Genomic DNA, 27,321 nt, shown 5'->3' with positions numbered 1-27,321 from the left:
CAATCACATTTAAATAATCTTAATATCGCATTCATCCTAATTGAATCACATTGTCGGACGACGACTGCGGTTTATGACGGTTATTATGATGTATTAGAAGATCCAGTGGGAATTGTTTTATACTCTATGAAGGGAAAGAGGCTTAGGGACAAATTTGTACATTTATTCAATCTTTAGCTTTTGATGTTAATTTTTTTCTCTCTCGATTGTTCTCTGAAAATTACTTTGTCTTTGTTTGGTAGTTCTAAAGCACAGAAAATGTTCACTCAAACAAAGCTTTAATAGGAAAAAAATCATGCAAAACACGCCGAGTGCTGTCTGCAACCAAGATGACCCATAAATAAATTGTACATTTAACAGCAATGCTTGAAAATCTTTAATCCACTTAAAAGAATAGTCAATCAAAACATTGAATTGTCATCATGTCGATTGTTTTGCACATTTAAGGTGAATTTAAAAAGAATAGTTATATATAAAAAAGTATTATACACTTCAAATAAAGGTTTTTATTTGAAATGTACGGTTTCATGAAGAACTTTTACCATCCATAGAAACTTTCCATTGCACAAAGGGTTCTTTATAGTGGAAAAATGTTCTTCACACTACGAAATATGGTTCTCTTAAGAACTGTTCACTGAAAGGTTCGTTGGGGAACCAAAAACGTTTCTTCTATGACATTGCTGCGAATCCCCGCCCTTAGTTTTTAAGGGATAGTTCACCCAAAAATGAAAATTCAGTCATCAATTACTCACCCTCATGTCATTCCAAACCCATAAAACTAAATTCATTCTGTTCATCATATAAAGTGATTGTGTCTCTTCAGAAAATTTGGACTAAACCACTGAATTCATATGGATTAGTTTTACGATCTCTTTATGAACTTTTCAATGTGTCAAAGTGATAGTTGCATATATGGAGGGGCAGAAAGCTCTCAGATTCCATCAAAAATATTTTCCTTTGTGTTCCGAAGATGAACGGAAGTCTTACCGATTTGGAATGACGAATTTACATTTTTGGGTGCAATATTCCATAAAAAATAAGAATTGTCCCTTTCATGGCGACATTATGTGCACTGCAATGAAATGAAAGCAGTGGAAATAAACAAGGCCAGTGTCTATGATCATCCATGGCATGATCACAGCTCCTCTATGAAAGCACGACACAAAAAGAACATTCAGAAAGAGTTAAAAGTGAGTCAGATTTGGCGAGTACACAAAACTCACAATGGGCTTGTAGCAGGACTATGGGATGAATATAGTGTCAAAATGATTAACAAATGCAATACACACAAAATGTGTGCAAAATTAAAAATTGAATGAATGTATAGCAATTTGTACAAATAGAGACATTTTTGTGAATACAAATGTTTTCTTTTGTATTAGCGTATCATAATTTGCGCATGCAACAAAGATGATGCGCATGTGTGGATCAGGTGACACACGCGCATTCATTGACGTCTTTTCTGAGTCAATCTCATTTGATTCATTTGGATTTTGAGACTTTCTTTTCGCCGGTTTAGCCTTTAACGATACACACACTGTCTGAGAAAACCTGCTACCACTAAATGGCAGTAGCATGGTAAAACAGACAAGTTCTTCCCCAGAAAACGCTTAATGTGGATTAAGAAAGTGATATCGAAGCACCAAATGTAGTACACAATATAGGCCAACCTTATTAGTAAAGCATAGGCATACTTTTTGGAGGAAAGCAGATTAAAGCAGATTATGAACAACACCCATAGAAAACACTTAATGTGCAATAACCGCGTTGCATGTTCAAAAAGGTGTATAGGCCTCTGAGATTTAATATCACCATCTTACTGCATTAACGTTAAGCTTTTTCTTTATAATAGGCTCTATGGAAGGACAACTATACACAGACAAGAGCCTATATCAGTGGTCGAATTATACCGTGAGCTTCGGGGGGTACAGCTATTTCGACTTGTGACGTCACTCTAAATTTTATATAGGCTTACACACGAGAACCACTAATCTATATGCGAAATTCTGCAAAAGCTTCTGCACCAGTTCAAACACACACATTTGAGCACGTTTCCATCCGAAAACCTTGTCCGTTAGGTAATAAACAACTGCTTGCATTAATCCAACCATTCTTGGCTTAGTTTCACCAAGATATTTGATTGGTACAGAGAGCTTCAGGAGCTGCGTGAACTTTTAGCTAGCTAGCTATAAATGAGAGAAACACCATGAACAACCAAATTAAGACCGTTCTGAAAACCTGTTTATATGACGAGCTGCTCATAAAATTTACCACAAAGCGAACGATGATATCGAGGCAGTCAAAACTATAGGCAGAGATTAAAGTAGATTCAGCCACTTACTCTAAATGTTTCGCTGACACACCAGGTACGTACGTTTCGACAGCTAGTAAAGTGATATGAAAGAACTATAGCAAAGAACAGTCTGAACGTACCAGAAAAATGGTACAGCCCAATGGAGAGTGAGGGTTTGAAAATCGTACTTCATTGATTATTTCCTGAATTGTTGGTATGTGATGGTAATACTGCATTTAAATACATACAATTTTGGATAGGCTAACATTATATTTTATTACATTGTTTTCAATACCCACCAAATTATTATTTTCATCCCTTTTGGGAGGGTCCAAGTCTCATCTGGGGGGTCGAACCCCCCCAATACCCTCCATTATTCGAACTATGACCTATATGAATTCAAAATGATGAATTGATATAGGCTCATTATCAACATTATCAAGTTCATGGATAACTGTGCTTGTATGTGTTAATCATTTTGATACGATATTCATCCCATACAGGACTATAACCATTTAAATCACAATCCAAGAATGATGGTGTTTTTATCTCGAGAGCGAATCGAAGCAACACAATCACTGATGCTTGTTTTCCAACAACAGTTTTCCCAGTGGAAAATGAACTTCCAGCATGCATGAGTGGCATGAGGAATACTGTTACTTGTTTGTTAGTCCCTGGAGAATGAAGCAAAGTAAAAGGTTCCTCAATTATGGTTCATAATACTTGTGACAAACTGACTGAGCGTGGCGTCATTAGGGCACTTGAAACAATTAAATGGCAATTAAAGACATCAGTGTTTAAGATAAAGGGCTTTCGAAAGGGAAAGTGCAGTGGAGTGTAAAGGTTACCAGGGCGTGAAGTTTCTCCTCCAGGTCTTGATTGGCTCTCTGAGACGCCGTGTAGCTGTTCTGCAGTCTGTAGGGGGAACACAAAACCAAAGTGTGTCACTGTCAGGGTACCCACATGTGGGTATTGACCTCAAAGGTCACAGGAAACTGTACACCGTTTCTCTGCCTTGCTGGGAAACGTTACCGCATGTCGCATCACACACGAGATAACGCTACATCTCTCTGATGTGCAATAGAGCTCGTCTCAGCTGAAGCTGAAGGCAAGCCGGAGAAAACATTCACGAGTTATTGCAATAATAAGAACTCATATTTCAACATGGAGTTGTAAGAGAGTTTGCCTGATGTTAAAGTCATCAAATCCTCAAGTGGTCAGAAGAGGAAAAGGAGAAGCACTTAAAAGACATTTTCATCACAAAAAGCCATTAAGCGCATCCTCTGTGCAAGTGTTTCGAAAGAAAAAGTGGCAGATTTTGTGTTGCATGAAATATATTGCAAATAAAAAGACAAGGCATTATTTTTTTCATTTCAGTACTTCCTACCCATATACAACAGTATCTGGTATAGAACGAAAGCCAAAATGTATGTTTGTTTTACCTCACACACACTTATGAATGTACATATATATTAGGGGTGTAACGGTACACAGAAGTCACGGTTCAGTATGTATCTCGGTTTTGGGGTCACGGGTGGACTTCCACGACACAATGCCAAATGATTTTGTCTCTTTATAACAGCAGAAACAACTTAAAATACTCTGCCATTTATGGTTATACAGATAAGAATATTTAACACTTTAACAACACTTTAACCCTTTAACAGAAAAAAGTTATACAAGTTTGAGTTTATGAACATGTGCAATGTAAAAATATTACTTGTTATATTTTATATGACCTATATGGTCCCACTTTATATTAAGTGGCTACTATGTACTTACATTGAAACTAATAATTTGATACAATGGACTTGTGTATATGTTTTTATGCTTTACTTATATTTTGAATATACCTGCATGTAATTACAGCTGTAATAATGTATGTAATTACATTTGTAATTACACTGTTGACCCATCCCTTAACCCAGCCTTAAACTTACCCACACCAACACACCTGACCCTAACCTTACCCGTATCACACCTCAACAGTAGCACAAGTGTTTTACAATACCCCATGAAGACAATAAGTACATTGTACATATTTTTCAATGTAAGTACATAATACTTAAAGCCACTTAATATAAAGTGGGACCGAAAATATATTTATTGCAAAATATATTTTACTCTAAAACTGCAAGAAAATGAAAGCCAAAAATCTGAGCAAGTTGTGTTCCAAATTTTAGGTTGATATCTCAAAAAATGAGCTTTCAGTAAGATTTTATTTGGGCGCAGTACCAAACTCTTTCACTAGATGGACAGCCAAGCTTCCTTACTGACCATATAAGGGCGCCTCCATTTTCCGATATGTTGAACCATGTATTTGAATAATTTTCGTAAGATTTATGAAGTAGACATCCTATTCAGAAGTAGTATGGGTGGTTTGGCAGTATTTGATTTGTATTCAACCTCTAATAAACGCATAAAAAGAGCACATATGTGCGTTATAGCTCGCAGATGCATCACAAATCGAGAATACATAATATTACTCTTTACATTTAAAACATTTTCAGACCTTTTTTTCTTCATAAAATTGAATTGGTCTTATCTTTCAATTTTTGGTTTCTACCAAGGTTTCTACCAATCTTTCATGATTTTTCATGTTTATTGCTATTTCAAAATAAAGACCTAAACATGCCTAATGAATATGAAATATTCTTGTTGGAAATTGATAAATACTGCTCCTTTGATTATTAGAAATTGTAAAGGTATTTTCTTTGTACGCTCACTGTAAAAACAAAGGTCACACTTCAGATTAGGGTCCAATTCTCACTATTATCTACGATTATGGATAGTAAGGTAGTGGTTAAGTTTAGGTATTGGGTAGGATTCAGGGATGTGGAATATGATTATGCAGAATAAGGCATTAATCTGTGCTGTATAAGTACTAATAAACAGCTAATATTCTAGTAATATGCACGCTAATGAACAACTAGTTAATAGTGAGAATTGGACCCTAAACTGAAGTGTGACCAAAACAAACCATTATGCTTTTGTAAAATAAAGAAAACAAACAGGACACTTTCTTCTGCTTTCTGGAGCGCGTCACAAAAATGAATCAAAAGTCTGCGTAAAGGCTACTAGCAAGCTCTTGCGCGTCATCTGAACTCTTTTTTGGGGTTTGTCATAGATTGTCTCTTCTTATTTCTGCTCTTTTTCCTGTTGTGGCTGTTAGCAAACAGTGTTGCATTACCACGCGCCATTCTGGATTGTAGTATGAATCGCTGGTGACTCACTGTATTCGTCGTCTGACTTTTTTTTTTGTTGGAACATGAAATCCTTCATGAAAATCTCACAGCTCGACCTTCCGGTGAAACTCTTCTCTCTGGTGATGTATATGTCGCTTAAACCCTGCCCCTTTATTACAATTGACTGCAAGCTTGCATTTATTTTTGAGTGCAACGGCCACATTCCACACACAAAATCCAATCAACTTCAACAACCAAATGTAGGGTTGAGACTTGGTTCCTTTTCAAAAATCCATCACACTTGGATGTATGTCACAATACAAAAGAAAAGAACGGCCGCTACTTCGGTTTCATCTCGACTTTAAAGATGCTTAAGCTGACATCAGAAACTGTTCACTGTGCCCAAATTTGTCCAAAAGTGTTCATCGCTCAATTCTTAGTGAAATCAATACAACATCAGATCATTTTTTCATACTACTCATTTCACATTGTGCTTTTTGGATACTATATGGTAGAGAAGTCCACTTTTATGTGGAAACAAAATGTGATATTTAACCCAAAATGGGTGTTTCTATTTCTAAAACTATCCTGACCGCTCTTTTCCATATAACTGAAATGATTAGGCATTCTGATGTTATGCTACTACATTTTTTTTTTTTTATCGAATTGGAGCTCGGCAGATCCAACCCTTTTTCATTCTATGGAAAAGAGCAGCCAGGATATCCTCCATAAACTTATGTTGTGTGCTTTAAGGAAGAGAGAAAGTTTTATATGAATATTTTACACTTTTTTTTCAAAGGTTAAGGGGTATTAAAGACCAAAGCTCCAAGAAATGAGCGGTGGGCTACACAGGGGGATGCAGTAATCTTCATTGAATAAACACAGACTTCGCACAAGGCTCAAAGGCTTCGGTTCATAAAACTTTTTGTAGGAAACATCAATTCAAACACAAAATTTATGCTTACAAAAGGTCATCTGGCCTGCATGACACATTTTCTCCAAATTCTGCCTTTCAGTTTACAGCGGAAACTAAGGTCTCAATCACTCTTTCCCTCTTATGGATCAATACAGTTTCTGGCAGATCATAGGGGACTTTCACTGTCTCGCTTCATAACAATTAGAATTTAATCAATTCATTTTAGCCAGCTGTGGTGATTTGCCCCGAGCGCAGTCATAAACTCTAGCTGCAGACGGCCGGTGCTGATGAAATGCAAAATGTGCGCAATTACTTTTGCTTGATGACCTCTCTGAATCACAGAGGAGGGGAAGCTAAATAAATTCAGTAAAACACACAAAATAAATGGGTAACTGAGTAAACAAACAAACAAACATCTATAATAATACCTCTCAGAGCCCCCAGCACCTGGTGCAAATCGCCACCGCGCATGTGACAATGTTACAGCGTTAGATCAGAGATCGCATTCAAACGCCCACGCTGCAGAATCACCAACCAATTACGATCCAATTAGGCTATTATCTGCGGAGAAGCTGGCATGCAGGGTTCGGATGCGGCAGGCGAGGAAATGGAGCAGAAAATGTGAGCAACGCACTTTTTTGATGGAAGGAATGCTGGGTAATTCAATCTCTCTGCCGTCTGAAAGCATATAAGCCAGAGATGCATCCTGATAGGAGATAAAGTGGCATGATTGCAGCCAAATTACACACAGACTCAATCACAAATCATTGCACTCAGACCATCAGGGGCATATCAGGCCGATATGAGATTAAACAATCAGAATCTGCACTCAGACCTGCTGATCTTAAACTGAACTGATAACAATGTGTCCGAACAAGGTGCGAGGTGATAGTTCACTTTAGAAATTCTACTAACTATAAGAAACTACATGTCAACTAACTCTAAGAATATTAGTAGACTGTCAGGGTTAGGGTTAGTAGAATAATTTGACATGTAGTTGCAAAGTTACCTATAGTCAGTAGAATGTCTGCTGAAGAGCAATAAAATAAAGAGTTAGCATATATTAAGCAGACAGTCTACTAATACTCTAATGACTGATATCATCGCTAACTTACTCATAGTTACTGTAGTAGAATGTCTAAAGTGGACTATTGGAGTGGACTAATGATCCAGACGTGCTTTGTCGGTTAGGAACCTGGGTGTGCTCTGTGATACCAATCTTTCATTTGAAAGTCACGTGACTAATATCTGTAAAACCGCATTCTTCCATCTTAAATATATCATATGCTCTCAATGACAAATGCGGAACAATAAGTTCATGCGTTCATGACATCAAGGCTAGATTATTGTAATGCTATTATGGGTGGTTGCCCTGCACGCTTAATAAACAAACTACAGCTGGTCCAAAATACAGCCGCTAGAGTTCTTACCAGAAACAGGAAGTATGACCATATTAGCCCGGTTCTGTCGACACTGCATTGTCTCCCTATTAAACGTATACTTTTTAAAATATTGCTGATTACTTACAAAGCACTAAAATGGTCTATTGTGATCTAAAAATTCCAGCCAGTTGATAAAACTTAGAATATCAAAATCGACTGCTGGCGGTAGATCCTTTTCCTATTTAGCACCAAAACTTTGGAACAATCTTCCTAACATTGTCCGGGAAGCAGACACATGGCGAATGGAGTCTATGCTAATATTAGTCTCTCTGTTTATGCCAAGATTTAATGCACTCCACTGGATCCAAGCTGTATCCGGATCTGATGAAGGATATTTTTTTATTCTAATTTTGATACCAAAGCAAAACCTATGAGCCAAACTAATATAAATGTCAAGCATTATTACGGACTAGTGTTGTCAAAAATATCGATATTTCAATATGTATTGATACTGAAATATCTGAAACTGCTCTAATACTCCCAATCCCATATTGGAGTATCGATAGACCGATACTAACTGTGCGTTCTCACTTTCTCTTCTCTCTGAGGGAGAATTGACACACACCCGCCTCCTCGCACTCACTCGTCTCATTCGTTCCGGTTGAATAGTGTTGTATCGCACATAATTTTAGTCATTCCCATAAGTTTCCCGCTAAAAACACAAGCACGTGCACTACTGATATATCTAAGTGGCATTCTCAAACAGCTCATGAGTACCATATTAACTTCTTTTTCTTATTGTGCGTAAAAAAGTTAAGAGAAAATGCATGTTGTGTAACAGTATATTGGATCCGATAAGCTCTTAAAGTGACAGCAGCCTAATAAATCTGCTGCAAAAGACAGAGAAAATCACTTGCTGCTCTTGACTGAATAACTTTTGTACCTTTAATTGAGAGCATTAATATGCATTTAATTTTTACAATGAAAACTATCCAGTGTTATTTTACATTTGATTACTTTCTTAACTGAATATTAGTGTTAAACCCTACCTGAACAACTTAAAGCCATGCTTATTTCATTTGTCTCTTTATTCTATTGTATTGATTTGTTATATTGTTTTCAATTTATTTGTTCTTAATTTATTACTGACTGTTTACTTGTCTTTTTTATGTAAATGTAGTTCAATGATTCAAATTAAGCCTCCCTGTGCTGTGTGTAAGCTATTACAACAAAATTACCCAAATTATCTAACAATTATGAGATGATAACAAATTATCTGTATGGCAGTTTTTACCATAGTATCGAAAGTGGTGTCGAATATAGATATTTTTTCAAGATCCTGATAAGCAAACAATTTTTTCATAAGCAGTGAAACGCTGAACATTCATGTTAGTGTGAACAGGCCTTAAAAAAGGAAAATATGTTCTTGGTCTTATTGCCCATAATTAGTGCACACTATTTTGCTACTGTAGAGAGACTGACAAACCCCCCAAGCCAGATTCCCAGTGAAATGCTCTCAGTGAGAAAGTGCAGTGAGTTTGCTTCTTTCTTCTCTGAGAAAATCAATAATATCAGAAAGGTGATCAGCTCATCCTTGAGTTGCGCTGGTGTCAGGCAGATCAGACAACAGCACGAGAAAGTAGCCACTATGTCTGATTTTGAAGAAATTGATGGCAAAATTTTGGAAGAAACCGTACAGCAACTAAAAACATCAACCTGCGCCCTTGATGCACTTCCCACATCTTTTTTCAAAAATGTGTTACACAGCTTAGAAGCAGATCTCCTAGAAGTGGTAAATGCCTCACTTCTCTCTGGGAGTTTTCCGACCTCCCTGAAAACTGCTGTTGTCAAGCCCCTCCTGAAAAAGAGCAATCTGGATAAGACCATATTAAACAACTATAGACCGATCTCAAATCTTCCTTTCATAGGCAAGATCATTGAAAAAGTTGTCTTCAATCAGCTGAACAAATTCTTAAGCTCGAATGGATACTTTGACCATTTTCAATCTGGTTTCCGACCGCACCACAGTACAGAGACCGCGCTCATAAAGATAATAAATGATATTCGCTTAAATACTGATACAGGCAAATTATCAGTGCTGGTACTACTCGACCTCAGTGCTGCATTTGACACTGTCGATCACAAAATACTTCTTGACAGGCTGGAAAACTGGGTCGGGCTTTCTGGGATAGTCCTAAAATGGTTCAGGTCATACTTAGGAGGCAGAGGTTATTATGTGAGTATAGGAGAACATAAGTCTGAGTGGACATCCATGACATGCAGAGTCCCTCAAGGCTCAATTCTTGCGCCACTCCTATTCAACCTGTACATGCTCCCAATGAGCCAAATAATGAGAAAGAACCAAATCGCTTACCATAGCTATGCAGACGACACACAGCTCTACTTAGCCCTATCGCCTAACGATTACAGCCCCATTGACTCTCTGTTCCGATGCATTGATGAAGTAAACAATTGGATGTGCCAAAACTTTCTTCAGTTAAACAAAGACAAAACAGAAGTCATTGCGTTTGGAAACAAAGATGAAGTTCTCAAGGTGAACGCATACCTTCAGTCTAGGGGTCAAACAACTAAAAATCAAGTCAGGAATCTGGGTGTGTCTCTAGAGTCAGACCTTAGTTTCAGTAGTGATGTCAAAGCAATAACTAAATCAGCATATTATCACCTGAAAAATATTGCAAGAATTAGATGCTTTGTTTCCAGTCAAGACTTAGAAAAACTTGTGCATGCTTTCATCACCAGCAGGGTGGATTATTGTAATGGCCTCCTCACTGGCCTTCCCAAAAAGACCATAAGACATTTGCAGCTCATACAGAACGCTGCTGCCAGGATTCTGAGCAGAACCAGAAAATATGAACACATCACACCAGTCCTCAGGTCTTTACACTGGCTGCCAGTTACATTTAGGATTGATTTTAAAGTATTATTACTGGTATATAAATCATTCAATGGCCTAGGACCTCAATACATTGCAGATATGCTCACTGAATATAAACCCAACAGATCACTCAGATCATTAGGATCACATCGGCTAGAAATACCAAGGGTTCACTCTAAGCATGGCGAGTCTGCTTTTAGCTACTATGCCAGCCGCAGCTGGAACCAGCTTCCAGAAGAGATCAGATGTGCTAATACAGTAGTCACATTCAAATCCAGACTCAAAACACATCTGTTTAGCTGTGCATTTACTGAATGAGCACTGTGCCACTGTTCGTCCGACTGTTTGCACTGTATTTTATTTTATGTTTTAATTATTCTGATTTCTGTATTTTATCTTTTATTCTAAACTGTTTTAATTATTCTGATTTCTTTTGATTATTTTAATTTCTTCTATGTAAAGCACTTTGATTTACCATTGTGTATGAAATGTGCTATATAAATAAACTTGCCTTGCCTTGCCTATTCCAAAGAAAAAAAAGTTTGTCTTCATAATCATTCTTCAATATCTATAGCGTTCTGTGCTATATTTCACCATTGTTCACACAGAAATCTATGGGGGTAGAATTGTTGCATTATTCCAAATAAATAGATTATGATCCAAAAATAAATGTAAAGAGATTCACAAAAATATATATCAAATTCACAAATAAATAGATTAAGATCCACAAATAAATGTAAATAGTTTCACAAAACTCACAAATAAATAGAATGAGATTTGCAAATAAAAAATATATTTACAAATGTTGTTTATACCACAAACACAACTCTGCCTGGCATTTATTCGTGAACCGTTTTTTGTGCATTTGTAGATCCCCTCACGCATTTGTGAATCGGTTCATGTGCATTTGTAAATCCCCTCACGCATTAGTGGATTTTGAAACACTTCTAGCGTCGACGTGCAGACAAATCCACAAATAAGTGGACTCCACCCACCCTTTACCTAAGCCAATCAGATAACGGCCACATTTAGCTGACTAATCGTAGCACGTTCTCGCTACAACCAATCACATTAGGCTTTACAATCAGAGTGGTCTTGCCCTGAAATAACTTTGCTCGTTCATCTACATTGGCCCAAATGGAGGCTATAAGGCCATAATATTGCTTCAGTAAAATATGTTTAAAATTTGCATTTTGATAGAGTTAGACCATTAGACTGTGTATCAAGCCAAGACACATTTTTATGAGCCTTTGAAAATGGCAGAGAAACAGCGCTTACATTATGGGAACAACGCGTTATGGAAGCGTCACGTTATTCATGATAAAACAGAAAAGGATAAATACGTTGCTGACTAAAATGAATAACTGGATTCAAACTTGTGAAAAATACACGAGTTTGTGTAATATTGGGGAAATTATTGTCACAACAGCTTTTCCCACTTCTTCAGTCAAGTTTTAAATAGCAGGTCCGTGGATCTAATTATTAAATATATAACATGCATTTAAAAGTGAAATGCCCAGCAGACAGCAGCGATTTGAATTTATCCGTTAAAACGCTTGATCACACAAATAATATTTCATATGAATCAGACTTAATATTGTATTGTAAAAGTTACAGCATCCAATATAAATGCAAATATGTATTTTTTCAGCATTGCATTATCCACTCAAAACCGCATTAGCATACACGCTGTTACATCTTCAATGATGGTCATTTGGGCTGATAATTTGTCTTCTACATAATATTTATGTCCTATAGCTAGCTATTTATCACAACGATTGTGCTTTAAAAGACAAAATCATCCGTTTTGTAATTTATTACATCGAGTCTTCCCCGTGCAAGGCTTTCTACATTGGACAAAGGAGAAAATGTGCAAATGATGTGTCCTCCGTAGTTGCGTGTAGCCGCTACTTCAGAAGAAGAACGGGCATCTGTTTACTATCAATGAATCATCGTGTCGCGCTGCACTGCGTCAAGTAGACACTATCACGAATTATGAATTTTCATGTAGCCAGCATACTCAATACAGAAGATTATACGTCATATATATTCAGGTAAGAAAACAGACGTCATGGGCAAAATGTGTTAACATTGCAAACATGTTAGTTTTACATGATTTGAAACTGCTACAGCAGGGAAGATAATCGGCTATTTGCTTGACTCCGGTAAGAGAGGGTGTTGATGCTCGGGATCTGTGATGATCATTTGTGTGTAATCCTGAGTTAATAATAAAGAATAATAAATATAAAGAAGCCTTAAACTCCAACAATCTTTTGGAAACGGGGTGTTTTAACCACACAAACAGCTAATTTGAATGAAGCTCCCATTACAGATGATTTCAGGGGTGTCAATATCTGCAAAATGAATCAGATCCAGTTCTCGCCCCGAGTGTAAAGCGTGATTGGTTGTAGCGAGAACGTGCTACGATTGGTCAGCTCAATGTGGCCGTTATCTGATTGGCTTAGGTAAAGGGTGGGTGGAGTCCACTTATTTGTGGATTTGTCTGCCCGTGTTTCAAAATCCACCAATGCGTGAGGGGATTTACAAATGCACAGAAAGCGGTTCACAAATAAATACCAGGCCGAGTTGTGTTTGTGGCATAAAACGCATTTGTAAATATATATTTTTATTTGCGAAGCTAATTTTATTTATTTGTGACTTTTATATTTTTTTGTTAAACTCTTTACATTTATTTGTGGATCTTAATCTATTTATTTGGAATAATGCAACAATTCTACCCCCATAGAAATCAGCCTGTCTGCATGTCAGAAGCAACAGTCTTGCCAATTAAAACAGTTACACAGTAACAGAGATGAACTGGCCAATACAGTGCCACTGAATCCTCACACAAATACTGCAAAACAGCCTCACAGCGAGCTTGTGCTCATTAAAACCAGGCACTGTTCTCCTTTACCTGCAATGAAAGTAACACATTACAGTCACTTACGGGTCTCAAATGCAGTCCTTAACTCAAGGCATTCGTCAGACAATAGAGCTTTGATTGCCTGTAAAAGGTTTTTTTTTCTTCTTTTTTCTTTTTTTCTGAAGACTACGCTGTCAGGCACAATGTTGTTTTTTAACGGTACAACAGAGAAACATTTGTTGAGCCAATTTAATTAACATTGTAGCAATAATTCAAACCACATTCCAAAAAAAACAAAAATCTGGTGACTGACCACTTCAACAAATAAAACAATTTCACAATTACACTGCTGTGGCCTATTCAGATAGAATAACCAAGAGTTGAGTAGAGTTGAATTAAGAACAGTTTTCAGAAAATGTTGAACCAAATGATTTTCATGCTGTTTGGCTCTATTAATAATATTCATGTATTATGCGAGTTGTGAACTTGCTGTCTGAAATGTGAGAAAAAGTCCTGAAAGAATTGTTAATGGAATCATTGTTGAATTGGAACCAAAAAAATAAAAAGATTTGTGATTGGCCTTGTGTGAAGCAGGAACTGTGTTCCCCTTCGAAATCCCACATGACAACAAAGGAGGTTCTCCAGATTTTTCATATGTGGTTAACATCTAGGTCCACTCGTCCTCCCTGACCAGCATGCTTTGCATCGCCAAACCTGCTGTTCTTTGTAGTGACCCTGCAGGGGTCCTGTAACTCTACAGCCGCCGGTCAGTGGATTAAAGTGATGCCTGCCAGCTTCATACAACTACAAAGAGTTCATTAATTTGGCTGCTTTGATCATTATCATTAAAAATGGATTGCAGGCCATTGCATGTCTCGTCTCATCTCTCTCCCTCATCTACGCCTGCAACTTCAGAAAGAAAGCTATTTTATCCACCTCTTTCCTGAACATGGACGATTCACAATGGAAGACTGTTGTCATTTTGCAGTCAGTGAAAATAAAATGTTAGGGACCTAATATTTCCATGATGCCAAAAACATGGACGGAATACAAATTTTCAATATAACGTGGAAAGTGTCATGGAATTTAGCAAATTTTGGATGAATAAATCAAAAGTAGGCCACGTGATAAGGAATCATCGAAATAACTTGTAATTGTGGCAAATATACTTTATAAAGCAGAATGCACACCTTGAAGTAATATAATAATAACAATATCAATAATAATAACAATAAAATCTGTATTAAATATATCAAAAGAAAGAACAGAACCTCTGCTTTTAAACAAACAAACAAACAAAAAACGTTTTATTCTAGCTTCATGCATTCTTTTATAATCAACACTTGAATGTGGGTAAGTTTCATAAAAAAAGCAACTGAGCAAAAAGCTGAGAAAAATCACATTGTCATTAAAGACTAAATCCAGATCAGATTCAGAACAATGATCACAACACAGATGGAGCAGATCGATTCCTTCAACTAGGGCTGGGACGGTTACCGCATTACCGCAATACCGCGGTCACGTGACTCCAACCGCGGGTCTGAGCACGTCACCGTCATCACCGAAGAAAAAAATACATTGGCCTGCACATGTGTGCACGTTGTGTCTAATGACATGGATTCATTGATTCTAATGACATGGATTATGTCTAATGATATAGTGGCTTACATGGATTCAAGGTTTTCTAAACAAAACTTATCAAAAGATGGAGCAAATCCGACCTTTCGCGAGTTGAGGAGCGATATGTTCCAGGACACATAATAACATTCCATTCGTATTAGAGATGCGCGGATGGGCTATTATCATTTCATCCGCAACCGCATCACAAAACTCATCATCTGTCCGCCATCCACCCGCACCAGTGTTTTTTGATCAATTTTTGAAACCGCATCCGCGGCGCTGACTGTTTTAAGGTCTATGAGCAATGCGAGGCGCTGCTCCCGGAAGGCTAGAAAGCTCTTGGCTGTTCTAGAAAGAACACTGATCCAATGCAGCAAAGATATTTAAAGGCTAAAGTCCTATAACGCACATCGGCAAACCTGACCTTACCTGACTAGGCTACTGAAGACAAAAATTGTATCATTTCGTTTTGAATTTTGTTTAAAAGTAGACATTTAGGCCCAGCCTACGCCGAGTTTCGGTTCATTTGAGACGAGCTCCAGTTCACACGCAAGAGATCGCACCCACGCTTCCACGTCCTCCTGATTATATGTCTGCTATATTTGCTTCTTATTTATTAATTCCAGGCAATTCGTTAATGAAACTGTGATTAAAATTAAGGTACAATTTATACAAAACAAAAATTAATATAAAGAAAGGCTTTCTACAAAACAAAACTTAATAAAGTGGTCAAAATCGTGTCTGATCCATCTTATGATCCTATCTTACTCATGCTGTTCACTTTTCATATAATCGACATAGATTAAATAAAAAATCACACTATATTATGTAAACATATTAGTATTTAAAGCGGTTTACCGCCATACCGCGGGAAAACCTTGCTTTTAAACCGCAGTTAGAAAAAATCCATACCGCCCCAGCCCTACCTTCAACACCCTCACATTCACAATCCTGAAGCTCGTCCTGGGCAGACATTTCATTCAGTAATTTTAGGCAGTTTGGATTTATATGCTGTTTAATGTTGATGATGATCGTGTTATTTTACATATGCATCTGCTTACATATGAGATAGCTTGTTTCTGCGTCTTTTTCACCAGTGTTTTGATCTGGAGATTCATTTCTCTTTCAGAAGATGTCATAGCGCCCCCTACCGTATAACAGTGAACTTTTCGTCAATGCAACAGAAAGAGGCCAAATATTAACAATTTAAAATACCATTATATATTACATACAGATTATCTGTTTTATTGTTCCCAAATAAAAATGAATTTTTTGTAAAACTTTTAATAATATTTTTCAATTAGACATGATTTTAATTAAACATGCTTTTTGATTACTAAAATTGTATTTAACCATTAAAAAGGAATTTAGAACATTTAAAACAAAATTCAGTTAAATGAAAACTGAAATAAATAAAGAATTTGGGAACCTGATTTTGAGAGAAAAATAAACTTGATTTAAAAAAAAACAGAATTTTTGTGTAAATAAAAGTGACCAATTCAAATTCCTGCGGGTAAATGATTCACATTTTCTCCATTTCAGTGTTCCAGTATTAGCTTGTAATTAAGAATAAGATACATGCTACTTTTACTCTTCGTTTGTGGGACTTCCTTGTCTAACTTGTATTTTTTCAATATAATATCAGTTTGTTGCAACCAACAAAGAATGTTAAACCTGAATCTTAGATTTCAGATTTGCAGTGTGCAAGTGCAGTAGCTTCTACCATCATTTTCAAAAACTTTTTTTCCAGATTCACAAACTTTCAAATATTTCAAGGACCCGTGGGACCCTGACTGACGCATACAGGCCCTACAGACCATTTAATATGCTAATTTGCTGCTCAAGAAACATTTATCATTATCATTGTTGAAAACAGTTGTGCTGCTTAATGTTTGTGGAAACTGAGGTATGTTCTTTATCAGGATTCTATTATGAATACAAAGTCTTTACTGTGACTTTCGATTCAATCTGAATGCATTCTTACGGAATAAAAGTATTAATTTCTTTCAAAAAACATACAGTGGGAGTGCGAGTACAGCGCATGACTAACCTTCTGAACTTGTCTCTCATTTTCTCCAGGTCGTCTCTGGTTCGACCCAGCTCGGCCTGCATGTAATGTCGACTGGTTTCGAACTCCGTCTCCATGGCCTCCATCTTATGAGTGGTCTGGGACAACCGGCGACGGATGTCTTCATTCTGCTGCTGCAGGAGCCTGAAAGATAAGCCAGAGCAATGAAAGACATGACAAATACAAGCCATTCACATGAGAAACAGTTAGTCAGCAGCATTCGCATGCATTTTAACGTGCGACGCTGCTTCTCATTTCACTACACTAGCGTAAAAGACTATGAAGTTATGAAGACTGTTCATCATCCACATCACCTTGCCATGCCCGAGAAAGCATTTGTGTGCACATTCCCGATGCATATCTCACATTACCTCTCAACACTTGGTATTCTTTTAACAGATATCTCTGTCATGTTTGGTATCATTTTACAGCTCAAATGTAATGACCGCGGTAGATGTTTGAGATGCAACTATCATTTGAATAGTCTCTTTCACATCATGAGCATCTCATTCGTGTTCATATTTAGGGTTAGAAATGGTGTGTTAACGCATTTCGACAGGTTTGACATCAATGATGCCAAAAGGCACTAGTGAAGCGTGTGTCAGAGCTGTTTGCATCATGCATGAATCATATGGGTGTTTTTTTATGACAATTTTATGGTGCTTTGTGGATCTCAGCACCACGCAACCTCTTTCACTGTGGCATTTATTTTTAACTTGTGTTGTTTAATAAATAATTTCACTTAAGTGTTGAAGGATAATCCCTGAAGTTGTCCTCTTCCATAGAAGTCATCGTTTTACACAATCAGGCGATCTGAGCTTTCAAGCTAAATCATGGTTTCCAATGAGCGCTTAAAGAAATCATTTTCAGTTGGACAAGGAGATATTATATATGAACAACAACTTTAATGGAGTCAGATTCATTTTCTATGAGACCGATAAATAATTAAACAATGCATGTCATTGTTCAGCTGCTTTTTTGTATTTGTTCAAAACAGCAGCTGTAATTTCCAGCCCTACTTCATATATATATACTTCATATATACCTACTTCATATACTTATATATCTTAAAAACTAACTTTAGCTGGAAATTTTTTTTTCAAGAACCACTATAAAACCAAACCAATCTCTGTTACCTTAAATTATATGTTTATCTCTGTAAAAAGCTGCTTTGAAACAATCTACATTGTTAAAAGCGCTATATAAATGAGGATGACTTGACTTGATATATGACGTATGCCTACAATGCAGACTATATACACCATTACTGTCGATTTTATAATCCAAAAATAAATGTTAACTTTAAATATTATTTAATCGATATACATTACTGTTTAAAATTTATATATATATATATATAGTCACATAGTGTTAAATAATATAAACAAGATACATCATAAAATCAGATATAAACATGAAATGGTTTTAATGTATCAAAATATATATATTATATATATATATATATATATATATATACAGAATAGATTATTAAATCAGGCATCATATTCATATATATATATATATATATATATACACACATACACACACACACCCCCACACACACACATATATATATATGCATGCATATATATACAGACACAAACTGCATTTTTATATATATATATATACATATACAGTATTTTAAATTGTAAAATTCTCCAGTCTTCAGTGTCATATGATCCTTCAAAAATCATTCCAACATGCTGATTTTATGCTCAAAATTTCATATCATCAATGTTGAAATTCTGGATTTTTCAGGATTCTTAGATGAATAGAAAGTTGCATAAATAAATGAAAAGAGCTGCGTTTATTCGAAATAGATTTTTCTTCTTATAATGTTACAATGTACTGTTGCTTTTGATGAGTTTAATGTTTCCTTGCTGAAAAAAATAAATACTTCTTACCCTAAATTTTAAATGTTAGTGTACTTATTAGGGATGTACGGATATAAAAATGTTAGCAATATTGAGGTTGATATGATGCCTGATTTTATAATCTATTCTATTATGGTTGTTTTTTAATATATGTCGATACTTTAAAACCCTTTTATGTTTTTATCTGATTTTATGATGCATCTTGTTTATATTATTTTACACCATGTGACTACATGTATATGGAATATTCCTTATATTAAGCCATCAAAACATATATAAAAAAGGTGTTTATATATCTTAAGTATATTTTAAATATGTAATTTTACAAAAAAACAGTTTCATTGCCTGTAAATCATATTTATGCCTGATATATGTTCAAAATTCTCTGACCAATGGCAGGTGTGGTGGACTGTGTATAAGTGCATGAATACTATATTAATCTTGTTCATTCTTTACAGACATTTACACCTCTTTTTTTACACCCCGTTTACACCGGGTATTAAAATGCTTTTTGGTCGATCGGATCACAAGTGGACGACACTAAATACAGATGTAAACGGGGTCTAAAACTTTTTGATCTTGTCCACTTTCAACCACTTCCAGAGTTAGTGGAACTTTAGTGGAGTTAAATGTGTTCAAACTGCCACAAAAGACCGTCTTCTCTGCGTCTACTGAACTAATGTGTGAACATTATGGGATGCACGCTAGTCGGACGGGATTTAAACTTTATTGGCCGGAGACCCAAGTTTTTTTTTTGAAGATGAAAAACATATCAAGCACAATGTTCTCTCAGCATTCCTGATTTCTAACACACACTCACAGCGTTCGGCTGGTCTTGTGGCTGTCAGAGCAGAAACTAAAGCTGATGCTCGTATGTTTTTCCATTGTTTCCTTTTAAATTCATATGTAAATTGTGAGCTTATTATGTCCGCTCATACATTTAGACCCTCCCCTCGAAGAAATCAGGACAGAAGTGGGTAAAAGTGGACAAAAGAGACGGAGTAAAGCACCAGGTGTAAACGGGAATGTGTCTCCCTCGTCTACTCGTGATCCGATCCACCAAAACACATCTTAATACCAGCTGTAAACAGGGTCTAAGAAAGAAAAAGTGCACAACTAAGAAGACGGCCAATAAACAGATCAGACTCTGTCACAGGACTACAGGTGCACCTCCGCTATGTGCACTTTCACATCCTACATCTAATGTACAGTGTCAAACACATGATGATGCCTCAGACAACACTCCTGACACCTGCCTATTACTCCCAAAAAAAACACATCACAACACCTCTGAAGGTGTTGAAATGTGGCTAGAGCACGTTTCAAAGGAAACTACAGTACATGTGAGCAAAACACTGAACAATCCGGAGCCGGATGATTAGAAGGCTCTCTGAGATACAGCATTAGGCTAAATAGTCATGCAGGTGTGTTAATGTGGGATTAGGAGCAGTATAGGAGTGTGTGCGCGTGTGTGTGTGTGTGTGTGTGTGTGTGCAGCTGCAGTGATGCAGAACACATCTGTTGTGCACCAGCAGTCACACTTCTGCCGTCTCATCTCTATACCCACACAAAAATCATGTGTTACTTCACATTTTGTGTTTATTGTTATGTATGTGTATAGGGGAGAAACTGTGTACATTGTTTCACCGTCCTACATTAATGGTTAAAAAGGACCTATTATGCTTTTTTACATGTTCATCTTTCTTTAGTGTGTAATGTTGCTGTTTGGGCATGAAAAAGGTCAGCAATTAAGACATGTTTAAAATAAATAGTGTCAAACTGAAAAATATTTCAGATACAATTGAATTAATCTCTATTCATGCAAGCTGTAGATTATTAGTAATCTGACAGCATCTTCTATCAAATTAATTGGCGTAATTACACCAAGAAAAGCACAAAACTTGATAACAGACATTTTATGGAAACAAAGTGTCATTAAGCCACAGAACTAATCACAGCATCCACTCTTACAACTAAACCTGTTCTCATAACAAATCTATCAAGTGCTTAAAACTAAATGAAGAATCTTATCAGGACCAGCTAAAGCCTGAGATAACTTCCTGGCGGCTGAAAGCACACAAGAGTCATTAAACTGGTGAAGGACAGGAGTTTAGACCAGATCGACCAATCAGAGCAGTTAGTCTCAAGGCCAATTTATACTTCTGCGTCGGGTGCGCACAGTAGGTATGGCGTAGCATACGCACAGACGTGTACCTCCTCAAAAATGTAACTACACGTCGCGACGACGCGGAACGCAAGATCTGTGATTGGTCGGCTTGGTAGCGTCGCATTTCCTCCAACGGATTTCCGGCGTGTTCTTCTGCACCGCTCGTCAAACTCAAAACAGCCGTGAGGAATCTAAACACAGTGGAACATTAAAACCCTCCCCCGCCAACTAGCGTTTCGGCGCTGTAACTGCAGAGCAACACAGACATAACGCAGAAGTATAAATGCTCACGACGGCGTACACTCGACGCAGAAGTATAAAATGGCCTTCACTCGGACCGCAAGATTCAAACACACTCAGACACTTCACAAGCCTGAGTCACGAGCGACTAACAGTGAATGGACAATAATTAAACCGTTTCTCCCATAAAGGCCCTTTGTTTGACAATTGACCGATTGGTTGGCACGTTCAAACGCTCAAGAGTTTGAAATCTTTTTGTGCGATTTCCCAATACTTATGGGGAGAGGTTTGTTCGAATCCCTATAATCCCGGGAATGAGCTGGTGATCAAATCCGACCGGCTAGACTTGAGTCCTAATGCGGAAAACGGAGATGATTCTTCTTTAAAACACTATTTATTACAACCAAATCTGACCCTTTCACTACATGTTGTCAAGTGAACAACTATAGAGGAATTATTCTGATTTGAAGAGGAGCTATTATCTATTTTTACATGTTCAACTTTCTTGTGTAATGTTGTTGTTTAAGCATGAAAACGGTCTGTAATGTTTCAAAGTACAAAGTCCCTCCAGCAGGAGTTATTCTCTATATCAGTGTGACTGTTTCTGAACTCCATGAAACGCCTCCATTGCAGTCGTGAGTTTTCTTCCGAGAACGAACACGTCACAATATTACTCATTTAAATAATTCCTGGCCAAGGCATATGCAAAAAAGGGGCGGGGCCTGGTTGAGTGAGTTAGTAGCGTGTTGAAACTCGTGGTTATGGTAAGGGGCGGGACATTTCCAAAACACGCTTGAAGCGGTTGACCAATCACAAGACACTGGTCCAGTCGACCAATCAGAGCACGTTTAACTTTTCACATTTAACTTTCACAAATTCTACAATTTTCATTTTTACCATTGCTTTCTAAACTTCAGTCAACAAGAAGTTAATCCCAGAAAAAATTATGAATTGGTTTAACTGTAATAGAACAAATATGTAAAATAAAATCAATAATGCAGAAAAAAAGTGGACAGCAAGGAAGGGGTTACACTCTAAACCATCAATAGTGCAAAACAGACCAGCCCCACACACACACACACACACACACACACACACACACACACACACACACACACACACACACACACACACACACACACACACACACACACACACACACAAATTATACACACAAATGAACTGGAAGGGCTATTACCATACAGCATATATGAGTCAGAAGACTGAAATAAGAAATGTTGAAGTGAGATCAGATCTAGATGGATTAAGCATTTCTTTTTATATTTGTTCCATTTTTATTGAACGTGTAAACTTACAAAAAAATGTTTTATAAACCTTGACAAAAAGTATTATTTGAGAATTTCTAAAAAAAATACATTCAAATCACACCTTAAAAGTAAATAATTTTTTCGAAAAACTCAGAGAATTCACAAGCCTCTCCATAGAGAGCTATACAGGCCTCTAGTGGTAACACCATGAAATTACATGTTTTATTTTATTTTCTCTCAACAGATGGCGCTAATCTGACTTCAAAAAATGGATTTAAAAGGCCTAGTCTCTATTTTAATCTGAAATACTAAATAAATATTAATCAAAATAAAATATATTATTGAACAAAAATATATTACATTGATTTTACACTTGGGGTGTGTGTGTGTGTGTGTGGGGGGGGGGGGGGGGGGGGTCACATTTGATCGCGAAGATAACAAGTGTGACTCCCAAATAAGGAGCACCAGAGGGTTAAGATTAATAAGGCTGTTATTTATATTATAGGTTAATTTTTTGGTATGTGTCCTGATTTCAGAAAAGTTTGATGTCTGCTGGTGTCGCTGTGGTAAGCTTTATGCGTGGGCTTGAGAGCTTAATTTATATTTTAAATGCTTATTATTACGGTTTAGTATTTCATTTCACTGTAATTTGCAAACTAATTTTACAGAGTAATTCAAAAGAACTGAGCGAGTCATTCGCTAGCAAATTGGACAGTACGTTGAATTGCATGATTGTTTTTGAATGAGGTACAATGCAACAACAAATCTGTGCTGACTAATTATTGTCAAGATATAAGTGGCGCACCAAAATTACGGCAACCGAAAATGAAAAATCATTTAAAATTCAAAATCACTGACTGAAAAAGTGGTTAATTCTCGGTTATCGGATGATGAGTTGAGCACACAATGTAGGTAAGCTACACATATTAGGGACTGTTTCAATATTTCAAAACATCTTTTGGTGCATTTCTATAAGATACTGTTGTGTCTTCAATTGTCAGCCAAAAAATGAAAGGCATTCCTAATAAAAAGTGACAGCTTATGAAATGGTTACATGCTTCCCAAACACTAAAAAGTGTTGGCAAAAAAAGAACCAGTTCTGCAAGTCTCCATCGCTGTCATCGGATGGGGAGTGATAGTAGACAGACTCCACACAGCATCTGGAGTGCTACACAACACACGGGTGAGCATACAACAGCTCACAGGAATCAAATCTTTCATTGACAGACCATGGAGATTCCCTAAGAATATGCAACACCTTTTCCTTTTCTAGTTTCTTTCCCCCGTTCATGCACTCACAACACACGTCCAAGACCAATACTCAAACCTGCCAACGTGACACTGCTGAAAGCTACAGGAACATCAATGATTCATGCTAGAGACCGAGATGGGGGCAGGGGTTTTAAGCTATAAATGTAACTCTTTTCAGTAGCAAATCGCCTGTTCGCAGGCCCATGTTAGAGCACAAATGGAGCAAAAGAACAGCTAAATGTAAAAAGCACAAAGAGACTGTGAGCAGACGTGCCACACATTCCCCAAAGCACAACTGAACACTTCCTGAAAGAAAACACGTGAAACCATCCATCCTTCTACGATTTGCTTAATTGTTTTCATTATTCATGACATAAAAAGATGCTAAATTAAATGTGTGAGACACAGATGCATTGTGGGTTTTTGTGTGCAAACCCTAACATCGGTTTAGAAAATCCTCCACTGTATTTGATTGACAAGGACCGCCACGTACAGCTTCCAGTGTGATAAGGGTTTCTTCAACTGTCGGTCACACATTTGTGAATGTGCATATGTTGTTTTCAGGCACGCAGCAAAGAGGCTTTATCTCTTTCAAGGTTAGCAAAGACATTCTCAACCATGAGCCAAGTATTTAGCGGGGAAAAAACAGATCAAAGGGAAATCAGTATTGATGCACATACAGTATATTGATTAGAAGATAACGTCAATATAATGAATTATGTCAGGTAACAAAAAGTATTACATTTATACTGTATAAATGTCGATTCTTATCTACTGCATGGTAAAATGTTTCAACGTTCAAAATTTTCGAATTTAGTGCATTCAGCAAGGATGCATTAGATTGATCATAACTCTTAAAAAAAGTTTCCATTTCAGATGAATGCTGTTCTTTTAAACTTTCCACTCATCAAAGAAAATTGCATCGCAACTGTTTTCAATATTGATAATCAGAAATGTTTCTTGAGCAGCAAATCATCATATTAGAATGGTTTCTGAAGGATCATGTGACACTAAAGATTAGAGTAATGATGCTTAGATCACAGGAATAAATTACATTTAAAATATATTGAAATAAAAAACAGTAAATTGTAATATTTCACAAAATTACCGTTTTACTGTAAGTTTGATCAAATAAATGCAGCTTTGATGAGCATGAGAGACTTATTTCAAAGCATTAAAAAAATCTTACTGGCCAAACTTTTGCATTTGAATTTAAAACTTCTAGACTGTTCACTTCATGAAGAACTATAGTCGAATAGTTAAAAACATTAGTCAATGTTTTGGTCTTTGTCAAACAGTTGTAATTGCATGACTGCCGTTGCACTGCTCTATGTGATGATGACAGCAGAAAGAAAACAGCTCCTCCACATAAAACATCTCAGTGAAATTGCCAAATTGAATTATTTAAATATGAAACCGGAGAGTGTAAACATAGAAACCAATATTCTTGTAAATGGCTCCGAGGCTCCTGAAATGAATGGAAATGTCAGCAGAGGCAGACAGGAACTACGAGTGACTGGGACATGGCTGTTTTTTGACAGTTTTCAAAAACGCAGGCCCCATGAATCTCGCAATGGAGATATGCAATCATATGACATCATTACAAAGCATCTCTCTCCGATCATCAGTATTAGAAATCAATGACATTTCGATTTATAATATCGAGAGTTATTTATTGTCAGTATTGACATGTTCAAATGAAATGATCAACAATCATATAGTATAGACATAGAAATTATATGTGCACATGCTCTTTTTTTTTTTAGCAAATCCAACAAACCAGAAAAAGCCCTTTCAGTCACATTCAGACTGGGCTGAACATTGCTTAGACTTGGACTGGAAGTTCCTCTTCCAGAAAACTGTCGAAAGCAAACAAAAAAAAAGAATAAAAAAATTTATATCGAAATTGTTCAATTGGAGCTGCACGAAACTGAGAACTACAAGTTTTTTGTTTTTTTGTTTTTGTTGTTCAAATAGAGATTCTACTATGATTCTGAACAGACAGCTAAATAAAACAACATACATTTCTAGAGATTCTGACAAGATACTGCTGCAGTCTATTCAATTTAATTAATTAGAATACATATTTAAAAAAAAGGTTTGACTGAATGATCCAATGGCTCATTTAAAGACTTCACTTGTTTGATTGCTGAATGAATCAGCGTTTTTGAACAAATCTCTTAAATGAATGATTCAATGACAAATACATGTTTAAGTCACTTGCCTGTTACACTTGTAACAATGTAATCGATACAAACGTTATTTGAAGTGCCGTGCTACTTTCAAAAGGTGATTTACTTTGTTTTGATCGCTATCGTAGTCATCAGTGTTTTTATCTGAACTATAAACTTTTACCCCAGTACTTCTGTGATCATTTGAATTATTGTAAGGCAGACATAACAATACGGTGTGGTTGAAAAGACTGTTTGTGAAGCTGTTTCATACCTAAACATAGGTATGAAATAACTGCTCTCTGAGATAACTGCTCTCTCTGGGCCAGCAGCAGCGTACCGTGAACACAGATTCGAATGTTACGTGTGTTTTGTCAAAGGTTTAATAGAGACTTTAGGAATAAGATCGTGTGGGTATTTGTATTGAGATTGCATCTTTTAACGATTAATCTCGCAGCTCTAAGTTCAATAAAATTTAAAAATCAACTACTTTACGCAAGATTTGTGAGTGCCATGTATTTTTTTCTTATTGCATTATCATGGCAACATGCTACCTGAAATTATTCTGCATTTTTTATTGTGTTCAAACATGGCTGCTCGACACGTGCACTAGAAAGTTTCAGTCTTGTCCAGTGTCTGCACTGTTTCTCTCCAGAAGTTATGAACAATAAAATGTCTTTGTACTTGTTTAAACGGAACTCACAAAGGTTATGTAACAAAGAAATTCAAACCGTATGTAGGGCTGTGTTGAAAAAATCGATTCACCAATTCTGAATTGATTTTGATACTAATTTCTAAAGATCGATCTGTAACTCCGAGGATCGATTTAATAATAGGCTTACATTTTCCCCGTGAACTTTAACTTGCCGCGACTGGGAGATCCCTGTATGCGCATTGAAAGGCTTTCACTCAGCGCGCACATTGTTACGACAACGGGCTTTGAGTGAGTCATTAAACCGTTCATTCAACGAACACGTTCAAAAAAGCTGATTCATTAAAAGAGATGTAATGAAACAATGTGTTAATTATTTTTAACTTTGAGTTCCACTTTTCAAGGCTCAGCTGAGCAGCAATGCGTCGCATGGGTAACGCTGAAGCCGATGCTTCACTTATTAGAGACCGATAAT

General features: G+C 36.7%; 1 protein-coding gene across 6 annotated transcripts in view; it reads right to left on the bottom strand.

Moving 5' to 3' along the window:
* The window catches only part of tjap1 (tight junction associated protein 1 (peripheral)), a 125,940-nt gene that overhangs the window by 17,044 nt on the left and 81,575 nt on the right, over positions 1-27,321 (bottom strand). For all 6 annotated transcript variants that reach the window (XM_077247006.1, XM_077247007.1, XM_077247008.1 and 3 more), the window contains 2 exons: positions 17,206-17,367; positions 3,142-3,208 (listed from right to left, as the gene is read on the bottom strand). In XM_077247006.1, coding sequence (XP_077103121.1) covers positions 3,142-3,208; positions 17,206-17,367 — 229 coding nt within the window. The remainder of the gene's footprint in view (positions 1-3,141; positions 3,209-17,205; positions 17,368-27,321) is intronic.

This window comes from Siphateles boraxobius, unplaced genomic scaffold (assembly GCF_051911475.1).
Source record: "Siphateles boraxobius isolate OS27281-9 unplaced genomic scaffold, OSU_SipBor_1 104, whole genome shotgun sequence".
In the NCBI taxonomy this organism is placed as follows: domain Eukaryota; kingdom Metazoa; phylum Chordata; class Actinopteri; order Cypriniformes; family Leuciscidae; genus Siphateles; species Siphateles boraxobius.
This window is presented reverse-complemented; position numbering and strand designations above follow the sequence as displayed.